General features: G+C 47.6%; 2 protein-coding genes across 2 annotated transcripts; both read right to left on the bottom strand.

Moving 5' to 3' along the window:
* Positions 1–9,569: 9,569 nt before the first annotated feature.
* Positions 9,570–11,633, bottom strand: LOC125535995 (putative GPI-anchored protein At3g06035). Its single transcript, XM_048699079.2, has 2 exons — positions 11,407–11,633; positions 9,570–10,379 (listed from the first exon to the last, which is right to left on the bottom strand). Exons 1-2 carry the CDS (start codon positions 11,483–11,485, stop codon positions 9,868–9,870), a joined length of 591 nt encoding a protein of 196 aa, XP_048555036.1. The 5' UTR covers positions 11,486–11,633; the 3' UTR covers positions 9,570–9,867.
* A 692-nt stretch (positions 11,634–12,325) lies between these two features.
* On the bottom strand, positions 12,326–13,318 carry LOC147984038 (uncharacterized). The gene has a single exon (XM_087540959.1). The coding sequence runs from the start codon at positions 13,316–13,318 to the stop codon at positions 12,326–12,328; it is 993 nt and encodes a 330-aa protein (XP_087397085.1).
* Positions 13,319–13,735: the final 417 nt, after the last annotated feature.

Genomic DNA, 13,735 nt, shown 5'->3' with positions numbered 1-13,735 from the left:
ACATGATCTCATACATCACATATATCATTCATCATTCATCACAACTTTGGCCATATCACATCACAAAACACTTGCTGCAAAAACAAGTTAGAAGTCCTCTAATTGTTGTTGCAAGTTTTACGTGGCTGCAAGAGGGTTCTAGCAAGAATGTTTTCTTACCTATGTTAAAGCCACAACGTGATTTGTCAACTTCTATTTACCCTTCATAAGGACCCTTTTCGTCGAATCCGCTCCAACTAAAGTGGGAGAGACAGACACCCGCCAGCCACCTTATGCAACTAGTGCATGTCAGTCGGTGGAACCGGTCTCACGTAAGCGTACGTGTAAGGTTGGTCCGGGCCGCTTCATCCCACAATACCGCTGAAGCAAAATAAGACTAGTAGCGGCAAGAAAGTTTACAACATCTACGCCCACAACAAATTGTGTTCTACTCGTGCAAAGAGAACAACGCATAGACCTAGCTCATGATGCCACTGTTGGTTATTATTGCAGAAAACAAAAAAATTTCCTACGTTTTCACCAAGATCCATCTATGAGTTCATCTAGCAACGAGTGATCGGATGCATCTACATACCTTTGTAGATTGCGAGCGGAAGCGTTCAAAGAACGGGGATGAAGGAGTCGTACTCGTCGTGATCCAAATCACCGAAGATCCTAGCGCCGAACGGACGGCACCTCCGCGTTCAACACACGTACGGTCAGCGTGACGTCTCCTCCTTCTTGATCCAGCAAGGGGGGAGGAGAGGTTGATGAAGATCCAGCAGCACGACGGCGTGGTGGTGGATGCAGCAGTCACCGCAGCAGGGCTTCGCCGAGCTTCTGCGAGAGGGAGAGGTGTAGCAGGGGAGAGGGAGGCGCCAAGGCTTCAGGGTGCGGCTGCCCCTCCCCCCCCCCCTTTATATAGGCCCCCTAGGGGGGCGGCCCTGGAGATTGAATCTCCCAAGGGGGGCGGTAGCCAGGGGGTGGAGTACCCCCCAAGGCAAGTGGGGCACCCCCCCACCCTAGGGTTCCCAACCCTAGGCGCAGGGGGTGGGCCAAGGGGGGTGCACCAGCCCACTATGGGCTGGTTCCCCTCCCCACTTCCGCCCATGGGGCCCTCCGGGATGGGTGGCCCCACCCGGTGGACCCCCGGGACCCTTCCGGTGGTCCCGGTACAATACCGATGACCCCCGAAACTCTCCCGATGGCCGAAACTGAACTTCCTATATATAATTCTTCACCTCCGGACCATTCCGGAACTCCTCGTGACGTCCGGGATCTCATCCAGGACTCCGAACAACTTTCGGGTTACTGCATACTCATATCTCTACAACCCTAGCGTCACCGAACCTTAAGTGTGTAGACCCTACGGGTTCGGGAGACATGTAGACATGACCGAGATGACTCTCCGGCCAATAACCAACAGCGGGATCTGGATACCCATGTTGGCTCCCACATGCTCCTCGATGATCTCATCGGATGAACCATGATGTCGAGGATTCAAGCAACCCCGTATACAATTCCCTTTGTCAATCGGTACGTTACTTGCCCGAGATTCGATCGTCGGTATCCCAATACCTCATTCAATCTCGTTACCGGCAAGTCACTTTACTCGTACCGTAATGCATGATCCCGTGACCAGACACTTGGTCACTTTGAGCTCATTATGATGATGCATTACCGAGTGGGCCCAGAGATACCTCTCCGTCATACGGAGTGACAAATCCCAGTCTCGATTCGTGCCAACCCAACAGACACTTTCGGAGACACATGTAATGTACCTTTATAGTCACCCAGTTACGTTGTGACGTTTGGTACACCCAAAGCACTCCTACGGTATCCGGGAGTTACACGATCTCATGGTCTAAGGAAAAGATACTTGACATTGGAAAAACTCTAGCAAACGAACTATACGATCTTGTGCTATGTTTAGGATTGGGTCTTGTCCATCACATCATTCTCCTAATGATGTGATCTCGTTATCAATGACATCCAATGTCCATAGTCAGGAAACCATGACTATCTGTTGATCAACGAGCTAGTCAACTAGAGGCTTACTAGGGACATGTTGGTGTCTATGTATTCACACATGTATTACGATTTCCGGATAACACAATTATAGCATGAATAAAAGAAAATCATCATGAACAAGGAAATATAATAATAATCCTTTTATTATTGCCTCTAGGGCATATTTCCAACACCTGTTTCGAGTTGCAAATATTAGCAACTGAACCAGTATCAAATCCCCAGGCGCTACTGCGAGCATTAGTAAGGTACACATCAATAACATGTATATCAAATATACCTTTCACTTTGCCATCCTTCTTATCCGCCAAATACTTGGGACAGTTCCGCTTCCAGTGACCAGTCCCTTTGCAGTAGAAGCACTCAGTCTCAGGCTTAGGTCCAGACTTGGGCTTCTTCACTTGAGCAGCAACTTGCTTGCTGTTCTTCTTGAAGTTCCCCTTCTTCCCCTTCTTCTTGAAACTGGTGGTCTTGTTGACCATCAACACTTGATGCTCCTTCTTGATTTCTACCTCCGCAGCCTTTAGCATTGCGAAGAGCTCGGGAATTGTCTTATCCATCCCTTGCATATTATAGTTCATCGCGAAGCTCTTGTATCTTGGTGGCAGTGATTGAAGAACTCTGTCAATGACACTATCATCAGGAAGATTAACTCCCAGCTGAGTCAAGTGGTTGTGGTACCCAGACATTCTGATTATATGTTCACTGGCAGAACTATTCTCCTCCATTTTGCAGTTGTAGAACTTATTGGAGACTTCATATCTCTCAATCCGGGCATTTTCTTGAAATATTAACTTCAACTCTTGGAACATCTCATATGCTCCATGACGTTCAAAACGTCGTTGAAGTCCCGGTTCTAAGCCGTAAAGCATGGCACACTGAACTATCGAGTAGTCATCAGCTTTGCTTTGCTAGGTGTTCACAACATATGGAGTTGCTCCTGCAGTGGGTTTGGCACCTAGCGGTGCTTCCAGGACGTAATTCTTCTGTGCAGCAATGAGGACAATCCTCAAGTTATGGACCCAGTCCGTGTAATTGCTACCATCATCTTTCAACTTAGCTTTCTCTAGGAACGCATTAAAATTCAACGGAACAACAGCACGGGCCATCTATCTACAACAACATAGACATGCAAAATACTATCGGGTACTAAGTTCATGATAAATTAAAGATCAATTAATCATATTACTTAAGAACTCCCACTTAGATAGACATCCCTCTAATCATCTAAGTGATCACGTGATCCATATCAACTAAACCATGTCCGATCATCACGTGAGATGGAGTAGTTTTCAATGGTGAACATCACTATGTTGATCATATCTACTATATGATTCACGCTCGAACTTTCGGTCTTAGTGTTTCGAGGCCATATCTGCATATGCTAGGCTCGTCAAGTTTAACCCGAGTATTCTACGTGTCCAAAACTGGCTTGCACCCATTGTATGTAAACGTAGAGCTTATCACACCCGATCATCACGATGTGTCTCAGCACGACGAACTGTAGCAACGGTGCATACTCGGGGAGAACACTTATACCTTGAAATTTAGTGAGAGATCATCTTATAATGCTACCGCCGAACTAAGCAAAATAAGATGCATAAAGGATAAACATCACATGCAATCAAATATAAGTGATATGATATGGCCATCATCATCTTGTGCCTTTGATCTCCATCTCCAAAGCACCGTCATGATCTCCATCAAAGCATCGTTGTCGTATAGCCAACTTTTGCTTCTACGACTATCGCTACCGCTTAGTGATAAAGTAAAGCAATTACATGGCGATTGCATTTCATACAATAAAGCGACAACCATATGGCTCCTTCCAGTTGCTGATAACTATGTTACAAAACATGATCATCTCATACAACAATTTATATAATCATGTCTTGACCATGTCACATCACAACATGCCTTGAAAAAACAAGTTAGACGTCCTCTACTTTGTTGTTGCAAGTTTTATGTGGCTGCTACGGGCTTCTAGCAAGAACCATTCTTACCTACGCGTCAAAAACCACAACGTAGTATAGTGATTGCTTTTTGATCTTCAGAAAGAACCCTGTTCATTGAAACCGATTCAACTAAAGTTGGAGAAACAGACACCCACTAGCCACCTGTGTGCGAAGCACATCGGTAGAACCAGTCTCGCGTAAGCGTACGCGTAATGTCGGTCTGAGCCGCTTCATCCAACAATACCACTGAATCAAGAATCAACTAGTGACGGCAAGCAATATGTATATACTCACGCCCACAACTCCTTTGTATTCTACTCGTGCATATAACATCTACGCATAGACCTGGCTCGGATGCCACTATTGGGGAATGCGGAAATTTCAAAAAAAATCCTAAGCACACGCAAGATCCATCTAGGTGATGCATAGCAACGAGATGGGAGAATGTTGTCCACGTACCCTCGTAGACCGTAAGCGGAAGCTTTATGACAACGCGGTTGATGTAGTCATACATCTTCACGATCCGACCGATCCTGGCACCGAAGGTACGGCACCTCCGCGATCTGCACACGTTCAGCTCGGTGACGTCCCATGAACTCTAGATCCAGCTGAGGTCGAGGAAGAGTTTCGTCAGCACGACGGCGTGATGACGGTGATGATGAAGTTATCGACGCAGGGCTTCGCCTAAGCTCTACAACGATATGACCGAGGTGGAAATCTGTGGAGAGGGGCACCGCACATGGCTAAACAATCAACTTGTGTGTTTATGGGGTGCCCCCCTCCCCCGTATATAAAGGAGTGGAGGAGGGGAGGGCCGGCCCTCTCATGGCGCGCCCAAGGGGGGGTCCTACTCCCGGTGGGAGTAGGATTCCCCCTTCCCTAGTTGGAGTAGGAGAGGAAGGAAGGGGAAGAGAGAGGGAAGGAAAGGGGGGCCGGCCCCCCACCCAATTCGGATTGGGCTTGGGGGGTGCGCCCTCCACCTTGGTCTCCTCCTCCTCTCTCCCACTAAGGCCCATTGACTCTCCGGGGTGTTCCGGTAACCCCCCGGTACTCCGGTAAATGCCCGAACTCATCCGGAACCATTCCGATGTCCAAACATAGCCTTCCAATATATCGATCTTTATGTCTCGACCATTTTGAGACTCCTCGTCATGTCCGTGATCACATCCGGGACTCCGAACTACCTTTGGTACATCAAAACACATAAACTCATAATACCGATCGTCATCGAACGTTAAGCGTGCGGACCCTACGGGTTTGAGAAGTATGTAGACATGACCGAGACTCATCTTTGGTCAATAACTAGTAGCGGAACCTGGATGCTCATATTGGTTCCTACATATTCTACGAAGATCTTTATCGGTCAAACCGCATAACAACATACGTTATTCCCTTTGTCATCGATATGTTACTTGCCCGAGATTCGATCGTCGGTATCATCATACCTAGTTCAATCTCGTTACCGGCAAGTCTCTTTAGTCGTTCCGTAATGCATCATCTCGTAACTAACTCATTAGTCACACTGCTTGCAAGGCTTGTAGTGATGTGCATTACCGAGAGGGCCCGAAGATACCTCTCCGACAATCAGAGTAACATATCCTAATCTCGATCTATGCCAACTCAACAAACACCATCGGAGACACCTGTAGAGCATCTTTATAATCACCCAGTTACGCTGTGACATTTGATAGCACACTAAGTGTTCCTCCGGTATTCAGGAGTTGCATAATCTCATAGTCATAGGAACATGTATAAGTTATGAAGAAAGCAATAGCAACAAACTAAACGATCATAGTGCTAAGCTAACGGATGGGTCAAGTCAATCACATCATTCTCTAATGATGTGATCCCGTTCATCAAACGACAACTCTTGTCCATGGCTAGGAAACTTAACCATCTTTGATTAACGAGCTAGTCAAGTAGAGGCATACTAGTGACACTCTGTTTGTCTATGTATTCACACATGTACTAAGTTTCTGGTTAATACAATTCTAGCATGAATAATAAACATTTATCATGATATAAGGAAACATAAATAACAACTTTATTATTGCCTCTAGGGCATATTTCCTTCATATATAGGTGGGGGAGAGGGGAGGCAGCCAAGGGGCGCCCTAGGGTTGGCCGTCGCCCCCTAGGGGCCCTGCCTTGCCATGCGCCCCCCCCTTCCATGTATGCATGAAGGGGAAGGAAAGAGTGGGGTGAGGGAAGGAAGTGGAATCCTAATCCACACTTTCCTTTCCCTTCCTCCATTTCCTTCTCCTCCTATAGCCTTATAGGGCGCACCAGCCCCTTGTGGGCTGGTTTGTTCCTTCACAAGGCCCATATGGCCCATATGATTGCCGGGGGTACCCGAAACACCTTCCGGTGACCCGATAAGTACCTGATACCCTCTGAAACACTTCCGGTGTCCGAATACCATCGTCCTATATATCAATCTTTACCTTTCGACCATTTCGAGACTCCTCGTCGTGTCCGTGATCTCATCCGGTACTCCGAATAACATTCGGTCACCAAATCACATAACTCATATAATACTATATCGTGATCGAACGTTAAGTGTGCGGACCCTACGGGTTCGAGAACTATGTAGACATGACCGAGACACCTCTCCGGTCAATAACCAATAGCGGAACCTGGATGCTCGTATTGGCTCCTACATATTCTACGAAGATCTTTATCAGTCGAACCATTATGACAACATACGTTATTCCCTTTGTCATCGGTATGTTACTTGCCCGAGATTCGATCGTCAGTATCTACATACCTAGTTCAATCTAGTTGCCGGCAAGTCTCTTTACTCGTGCCGTAATACATCATCTTGTAACTAACTCATTAGTCACTTTTCTTGCAAGTCTTCTTATGATGTGTATTACCGAGAGGGCCCAGAGATACCTCTCCGATACTCAGAGTGACAAATCCTAATCTCGATCTATGCCAACCCAACAAACACCTTCGGAGATACCTGTAGAGTATCTTTATAATCACCCAGTTACGTTGTGATGTTTGATAGCACACAAGGCATTCCTTCGGTATCCCGGAGTTGCATAATCTCATAGTCGAAGGAATATGTATTTGACATGAAGAAAGCAATAGCAATAAAACTGAACAATCAATATGCTAAGCTAACTGATGGGTCTTGTCCATCACATCATTCTCCTAATGATGTGATCTCATTCATCAAATGACAACACATGTCTATGGTTAGGAAACTTAACCACCTTTGATTAACGAGCTAGTCTAGTAGAGGCTTACTAGGGACACCGTGTTTTGTCTATGCATCCACACATGTATCAAGTTTCCGGTTAATACAATTCTATCATGAATAATAAACATTTATCATGGTATAAGGAAATATAAAATAACAACTTTATTATTGCCTCTAGGGCATATTTCCTTCAAAATCCACAAGTCCCTTGATACCATTGCTTCTAATATGGTGGTCGCCTCTTTGGTGTGACATTGGTACACCATGTGTAAATCTTTGGGGCAGTTCTTCCATTGTCAATGCATGCAAACAATTTTTTTGACTATTTACTGTGAAGCAACAGCTCCACTACATGCAATCAATTGAACCAAGTATACATGGAAAACCTCTTGCTGCTCCAATAGCCATCAACCTTCCTCTATATTGCATAGTTGGTTCTCTCAGATACTCCACTCCAAACACTTGCACCACGATGCAGTCAAATCTCAGTGGTATCAAGTCATGTGCTCTCCCCCATCCGGACTATCTTCACGACTGTATCAATGGTGGTACCTACAACAAGCATCATTGGTGTAGCCATGCATTTCTGCAAAGGAAAGAACGAGAGTTTTCCGCAACAATCCTTCTTGATACTGAAGTAGGGATCATGTGCCTCCACTCTCTCCGTCACGCACAAGAATAATGGTTCGCGCATAGGGTGGCATCGACGAAAAAATGTTTCAGCGAATGTTGGTATGGGGTGAAAATAGTCCTTGTAAAGCAGCTTTGCGATCCTATCCCGGTTGTAAGCTCTCATCCCTTTGATCGAACCCTTGAAGTTCAGAATCTGCTCCATTTCCCCCTGGATGCTCATCATCATCTTATCATCTTCGTCGTCTGAATCTGAAGAATCAAAGAACTCCTTTTGAATTAATTCATCAATCTCCTTGTGTTGATACTCTTCATCTGACAAACCCTCCAAATCCATCGTTTTGCCTACAAAACAATCAAAAAAACTTCTCGAACAATTTTTTGCGCACATAGGGGGCAAGGCATACTATGAGAAGAGCCGGACGTAGCATGGCGGCGACGCTGATGGGAAGGAGTTTTATGGTTGTGGGGGCGGCGCTGAGTGGTCGGGATGGCAGTGGAGCTAGGAGAAGGCCAGCGCGGACGAGGAAGAAGAGAGGGGAGGAAAAGGACCGGTCCGACTAGGTTGGGGGAGGAGGAGAATTTGATGAAATTTTTGGTGAGCCCTTTCTGTCAGATCTTACGTGGTGGATGCATCCAGGCCTTCCCATATTTTCCCTAGATATGGCTGGATATGGGAGTGCTGGTCAGCCTGGACCTCCCATATTTGGTCTAGATATGGGCTGGATATGGAAGTGCTGGTCAGTCTGGACATATAGGGCTGGTTTGAGGATATCGGCTGAGTTGTAATTTTATGACAGGTCATTAACCAGACCGTTCGTCTGGACGTATCGCGGGGCATTTGAGGAGCCTGGTTGTAGATGCTCTTACATTACAAGGTCCCTTTGAGGAGGTGTGCGGCCTCTCCCCTCTAATTGAAAATCTACTGGTTATCTATGTGGTTTGTGAATAAGAGTCATTTTGACGAAGGATAAACTGCAAAGCGTAGTTGGGAAGGTAGTAGACGATGTTGCTTTTGTGATCACGACGAAACAATAGAACATGTGTTTCTCCTTTGCCCACTTGCAAAGTTACTATGGCGGATCATTCACGTATCCTTTAATGTTGCTCCGCCCGTCTCGGATACACATTTATTTGGGACTTGGTTAACCGGGATTAAGCCTAAAACTACGGCACATATTTGAGTAGGAGTGTGTGCGTTACTTTGAGCCATTTGAAATTGTCGGAATGATGTTGTCTTTAACAGACAAACCATCACAAAAAATTTGCAAGTTATCTTCAAGGCGTCAGCTTGTATACCTACATGGTCCTTATTCAGCCATGTGGACCACATGGAGCTTTATGGATATTGGGTTGCAACCGATGAAAGATGGTTGCACGAGATATATATATATATAACCGGTTTGGATGGCGGTCCAACAATCAACAATAGAATAGTTGTTTAGTCATCTTTATCTATTTTCGCCTCACCTGTTGTGGCATATCATTTTGTTCTTTCTTTGAGGTCCGTAAGACTCTTTGAGACCTTGTTTTGAACTTGGACGTTTAATCATATGGCTGTGTGCATCAAGAGATGCAGAGGCCGGCCAGGGGTATTCCTCCTTTTTGAAAGAAAAAAAAAATCTGAGCTACGAACACACAAGTTATCTCCTAGCAAAGAAGAAAAAACGCAAGTCATCTCAGCTTCACCAATATACTCTAACAATAACAAACTAAATGCGCAGTACAGATGTTAAAAGAAATTGAGTGCACAGTGCCAACACCCAACAAAGTTGAAGTTCTGGCTTTAGCTAAATGTTCAAAGATGAAAGATGTGGTTCAATAATGCACATCACCTGACCACAATATCCCAAAGCCGTTGCCAATTGTGGTCAAAGGAAAATACTGAAGAAAAAAAGTTTTGATCCCGAACCTCGCGGCATGTATATGCTACTGTACTGTGGTGTCAACTGGACCGAGTAGAAATGACAATCTGAAAGATACAGAAACGACTGACACGGGCATAAGATCAACACGCTCATTTGCAGCGGTGTAGCACGCGAGATGAGCAACACAACATTTATCTTCTCACTTCATCAGCAAAACTACGAACCCTACCAGCGAAACAATCATCCAGCTGAATGGCTGGACCGAAGGAGCCCAGTTGGAGCCCGGGGGAGCAGGGGAGTAGTCGCCGGAGTCGGTGCTGGTGCTGAGCACGACGACCACCCAGTCCCCCTCGTTGGCGATCCCGACGCCGGAGTACTTGGTGTCGTTGAGGAACCGGTTGTACTGGGACTTGGTGTAGTTGGTCAGCACAACGTCGGCCACGAGTCCGGGCACGCATGCCGGCATCACCTGCCCGTCCTCGGTCACCGACGCGTTGAGGTGGCAGCGGTTGAGGAACTGGGGGTAGTCGGGGAACTGCGGCTCGGTGCCGGGGACGGTGTTGGCTCCGGTGGTGTTGGTGCACTCCTGGCCCTTGAACTTCTTCGCTAGCTGCTCGGCCAGGCAGTCGGCATTGCTGTTCTCGGTGAGCGCCGGGACCTTGAGTGAAGCTCTGTAGCTGTTGATCCCCTTGAGGAGCTGGTTGTCCTCCCCTGAAAACAGTAACCAGTATTAAGGAAGCAGTTTAATTACACGGTGACTTTTTTTCCCGATAAAGGGCGTTTTATTAGCTCGTAATGAAGCATTGAGGGGATACAAACACAATGAGCACACAATCGGCCTCTGCACGACTAGGATGTGCACATCAAACATGAACGCGCCCACACAAAGGATCGCGCAGGCAACAAGGTGATAGGCTGCAGCATCAAAACAATGGGTGCAGAGTTCTCTTCATTTTGTGGCTAAAGCAACTATTTTGTGAGTGAGTACCCAGATCTCTACGAAGCAAAAGCACTCCCAAGTTTTTTTATTGCTGAATAAATCTTCCAGTATAAGTTACTACGGAGTAGATCATAGTACTACCTCTGTACCAAAATGTAGGGCGTTTTTTTGGTTTTGCACGGGGCATAAAAAACGGCTTACACATTTTGTTACGGAGGGAGTACCAATTAAGCGTTGTGTTCACCAACTCAAACAGCGAGCCGTTCATTTGTGGCCACGACCGTGCCCTGCAACAGAACATGAGCACCAGCAACCGAACACGAGCACCAGTAACCAGCTGGAGCGAACAGAAGAACACTGCAATTGCTCACCAACGAGACCTGACCATCAGATCATGCATGCTGAATCTTATCTGTGCTGCAACAATTTGACTAATTATCGTGTCTAAATGGAAGCTAAAACAGAGTAAGAGATCTTGGAAGACCCGATCTCAGACGATAGGCAACGGTAGGCAACCCACTAGAACCGCTTAGTGACATCCAAGAACTCGGCACATCGGTAGGCAACGGCAAGCTAAGTAGAATTCAGGAATTAGGATGCTATGTACCACTGAAAATGAAATTCAGACGAACATCCTCGCATGGAGCAGGTTCCTAGTCCATACGCCTACACTATGCCCATCCTCCTAAGCGGTTAGATTACAAGAACCACCGCGCGGATCAGATCCGGCCGAAGAGCTGAACCGAATCACAAATGCAGCAGCGAGCGAAAGAAAAGAAGAGCAGCGGCTGCTCTTACCGTCAGATCTGGCGGGGTGCAGGAGGGAGGAGGCGACGGCCAGGAAGCAGAAGAGGGCGGCCCTGGAACTGGAATCCATTTGCCCCGACAATCCACCGAGCTCCACCGCTGCGCGCACCCTCCGACGGGTAGGGTAGCAGGTATATAGGGGGGAGTGAGGAGGAAGGAAGGAAGGAGGCGAGCTGCTGCTGTCTGCGGCCAACCACTGCCACTGCACTTGCTTACTCCTCTGTCCTAAAAGGTAAAAGCGGCGCTGTTGTTAACGGAAGTGTCTTCTGCCGGCGTTAAAATGGTTTACCTGCCGTCGCTTTCTTGGTAGGAAAAGAGATCCCTAACTAACACTGTCGGTGCGCTACTAATAAAAGGCGCCCGGCAACGTGCGCGGCAGTGGCAGATTGATTACGTGAAGCAAACGAATTAAGAAAGCGGCGCACCGCGGGTTTTCCATTGAGTTGGTACCACCGGACCGGACCGACGCCGGGACGGGCGGACAGCTCAACGTCAGGGCGTCGGTGTTGCTTTCTCCTTTTCTCCCTACCAAATCCATCCGATATTTCAAGAGGTTCGGGTCTATTTCAAACCGTCGATTTGAAATATGAAGAGGATTCGAGTCATGATTATCTTTATAAAATGAACGCGGATGCATACTTCATGAAAGATGGAAGCGGAGCCACGGCAGCGCTTCTTTGAAACCACTGGGGTGAGGCTTTTGCTGGGTCAACAACATGTGCTTGATGCCACTGCAACGGAAGCTTTGGCATTGAAGAATGGTATGGAGCTAGTGCACTAGTAGAAAACTAATCTTTCATCCGAAGCACTAGTCCCGGTCGGGTTTGGGCATATTAGTCCCGATTCCAACGGCTAGGAGCGGACGGGGGCCCGGTCAGGATTAGTCATGTTGCTCGTCATGTCGCCGTACCTAGCACCCCCCTACGTCGAAGGCGTGAGACCACTTCTCCTTCAAAGGAAGGTGTGTCTGTATGAACTCCGAGCCATCATTGAACACAAACTTTAAGAGGTGATTCAGCCTTTGCTGGAACATGAAAGGCTCAAATTCACAGCACACGAGCTTCAATGCGTCAGTGCAGTCTTTGTTCTTTACCCTGGAGTAGAAGTTCTGTATGAAATGCCTCATGCACCATCTGTGAATCACATTCGGATAACCTTCTAATTGCATGCACATGGCGTTGATGATACCAGGGTGCCGGGCAGATATGATGCATGGTGACTTGTCAGCACCCAGAACGTGCACCCGGAGAAGAGTCAGAAACCATTCCCAGTTGGAATTGTCTTCCCGTTCGACGAGACCGAAAGCAAGGGGCACGAGCTGATTGTCGGCATCACAGGTTATGGCCACCAGAAGCACGCCTCGGACCTTGCCGGACAAAAACATTTCGTCAACAGAAAGAACTGGCTTGCAGTGACGGTACTCCTCTATGGACGCCCCGAAGGCCCAGAATGACCTCCTAAACACGGTGAATCTCCTGTCCCACCCCTCCGAGGTCTTGTCTGGGTATCCCTCCACCTCGTACACCATTCCTGGATTGCGGGCTTTCATCGCCTGAAGTTGTTTTGGGAGCAGACCGTACGACTCCTCCCAGTCACCGTATACCATCTTTAGAGCCAGCTGCTTGGCCCTCCAGGCTTTTCCATACTTGACATTGTACTCAAATATCATGTTTATGTAATCATGAAGCTGTGACGCGGACTGTGTCGGCTGCTTGGCGATGGCATGTTTCAGACGCTGGCCGATGAAGCTGGACGCCAGCTGCCGGTGATGACCTTCTATGCGGTCTCTCCCGCATTTGTGCGATCCTACGCAGCTAACGATCTTCCATCGATCGTCAGGGTTGCGCTTCCTGGCACACACCTTCCAGGGATAGCCTTGCTCCCTGTTCTCACACCACACCATGAATCGCTCTTTTTTGTCTGACTTTCAGACTATGTAAGGCCGATAGTGTTGCACTGCATACTCCTGTAGCATATCTTCATGTCTAGCATTGAGCTGAACACAAGCCCTGGATATATTGAAGGCTTGGACCTTGGACTTATCTTCTCTTCTTCCAATGTCTGAGGCCTTGGCACCGCCACTGCCTCCGGAACGACCGAGGGCATGTGCCGGCGTCATTAGCTTCTGTGTCGTCTCCACCGTCGGACTATCCGACCACCGTGGATTTGGGGTTGGGGTCGAGGTTGGTAACAGTGGCCTTAAGGGAAGAGGGGCCTGCCGCCGGCAGCAAGCTTCCAATGGGTCGTCGCTTCCGTGGGGAACACCCGGAGGAGCCGACGAGGTTGGGTGAACCGCGAGTGTGGCTCTGTGGAGGGGACG

This window comes from Triticum urartu, chromosome 2A (genome assembly GCF_056163025.1).
Source record: "Triticum urartu cultivar PI428250 chromosome 2A, HENAU_Tu73, whole genome shotgun sequence".
Taxonomy (NCBI): Eukaryota; Viridiplantae; Streptophyta; class Magnoliopsida; order Poales; family Poaceae; genus Triticum; species Triticum urartu.
This window is presented reverse-complemented; position numbering and strand designations above follow the sequence as displayed.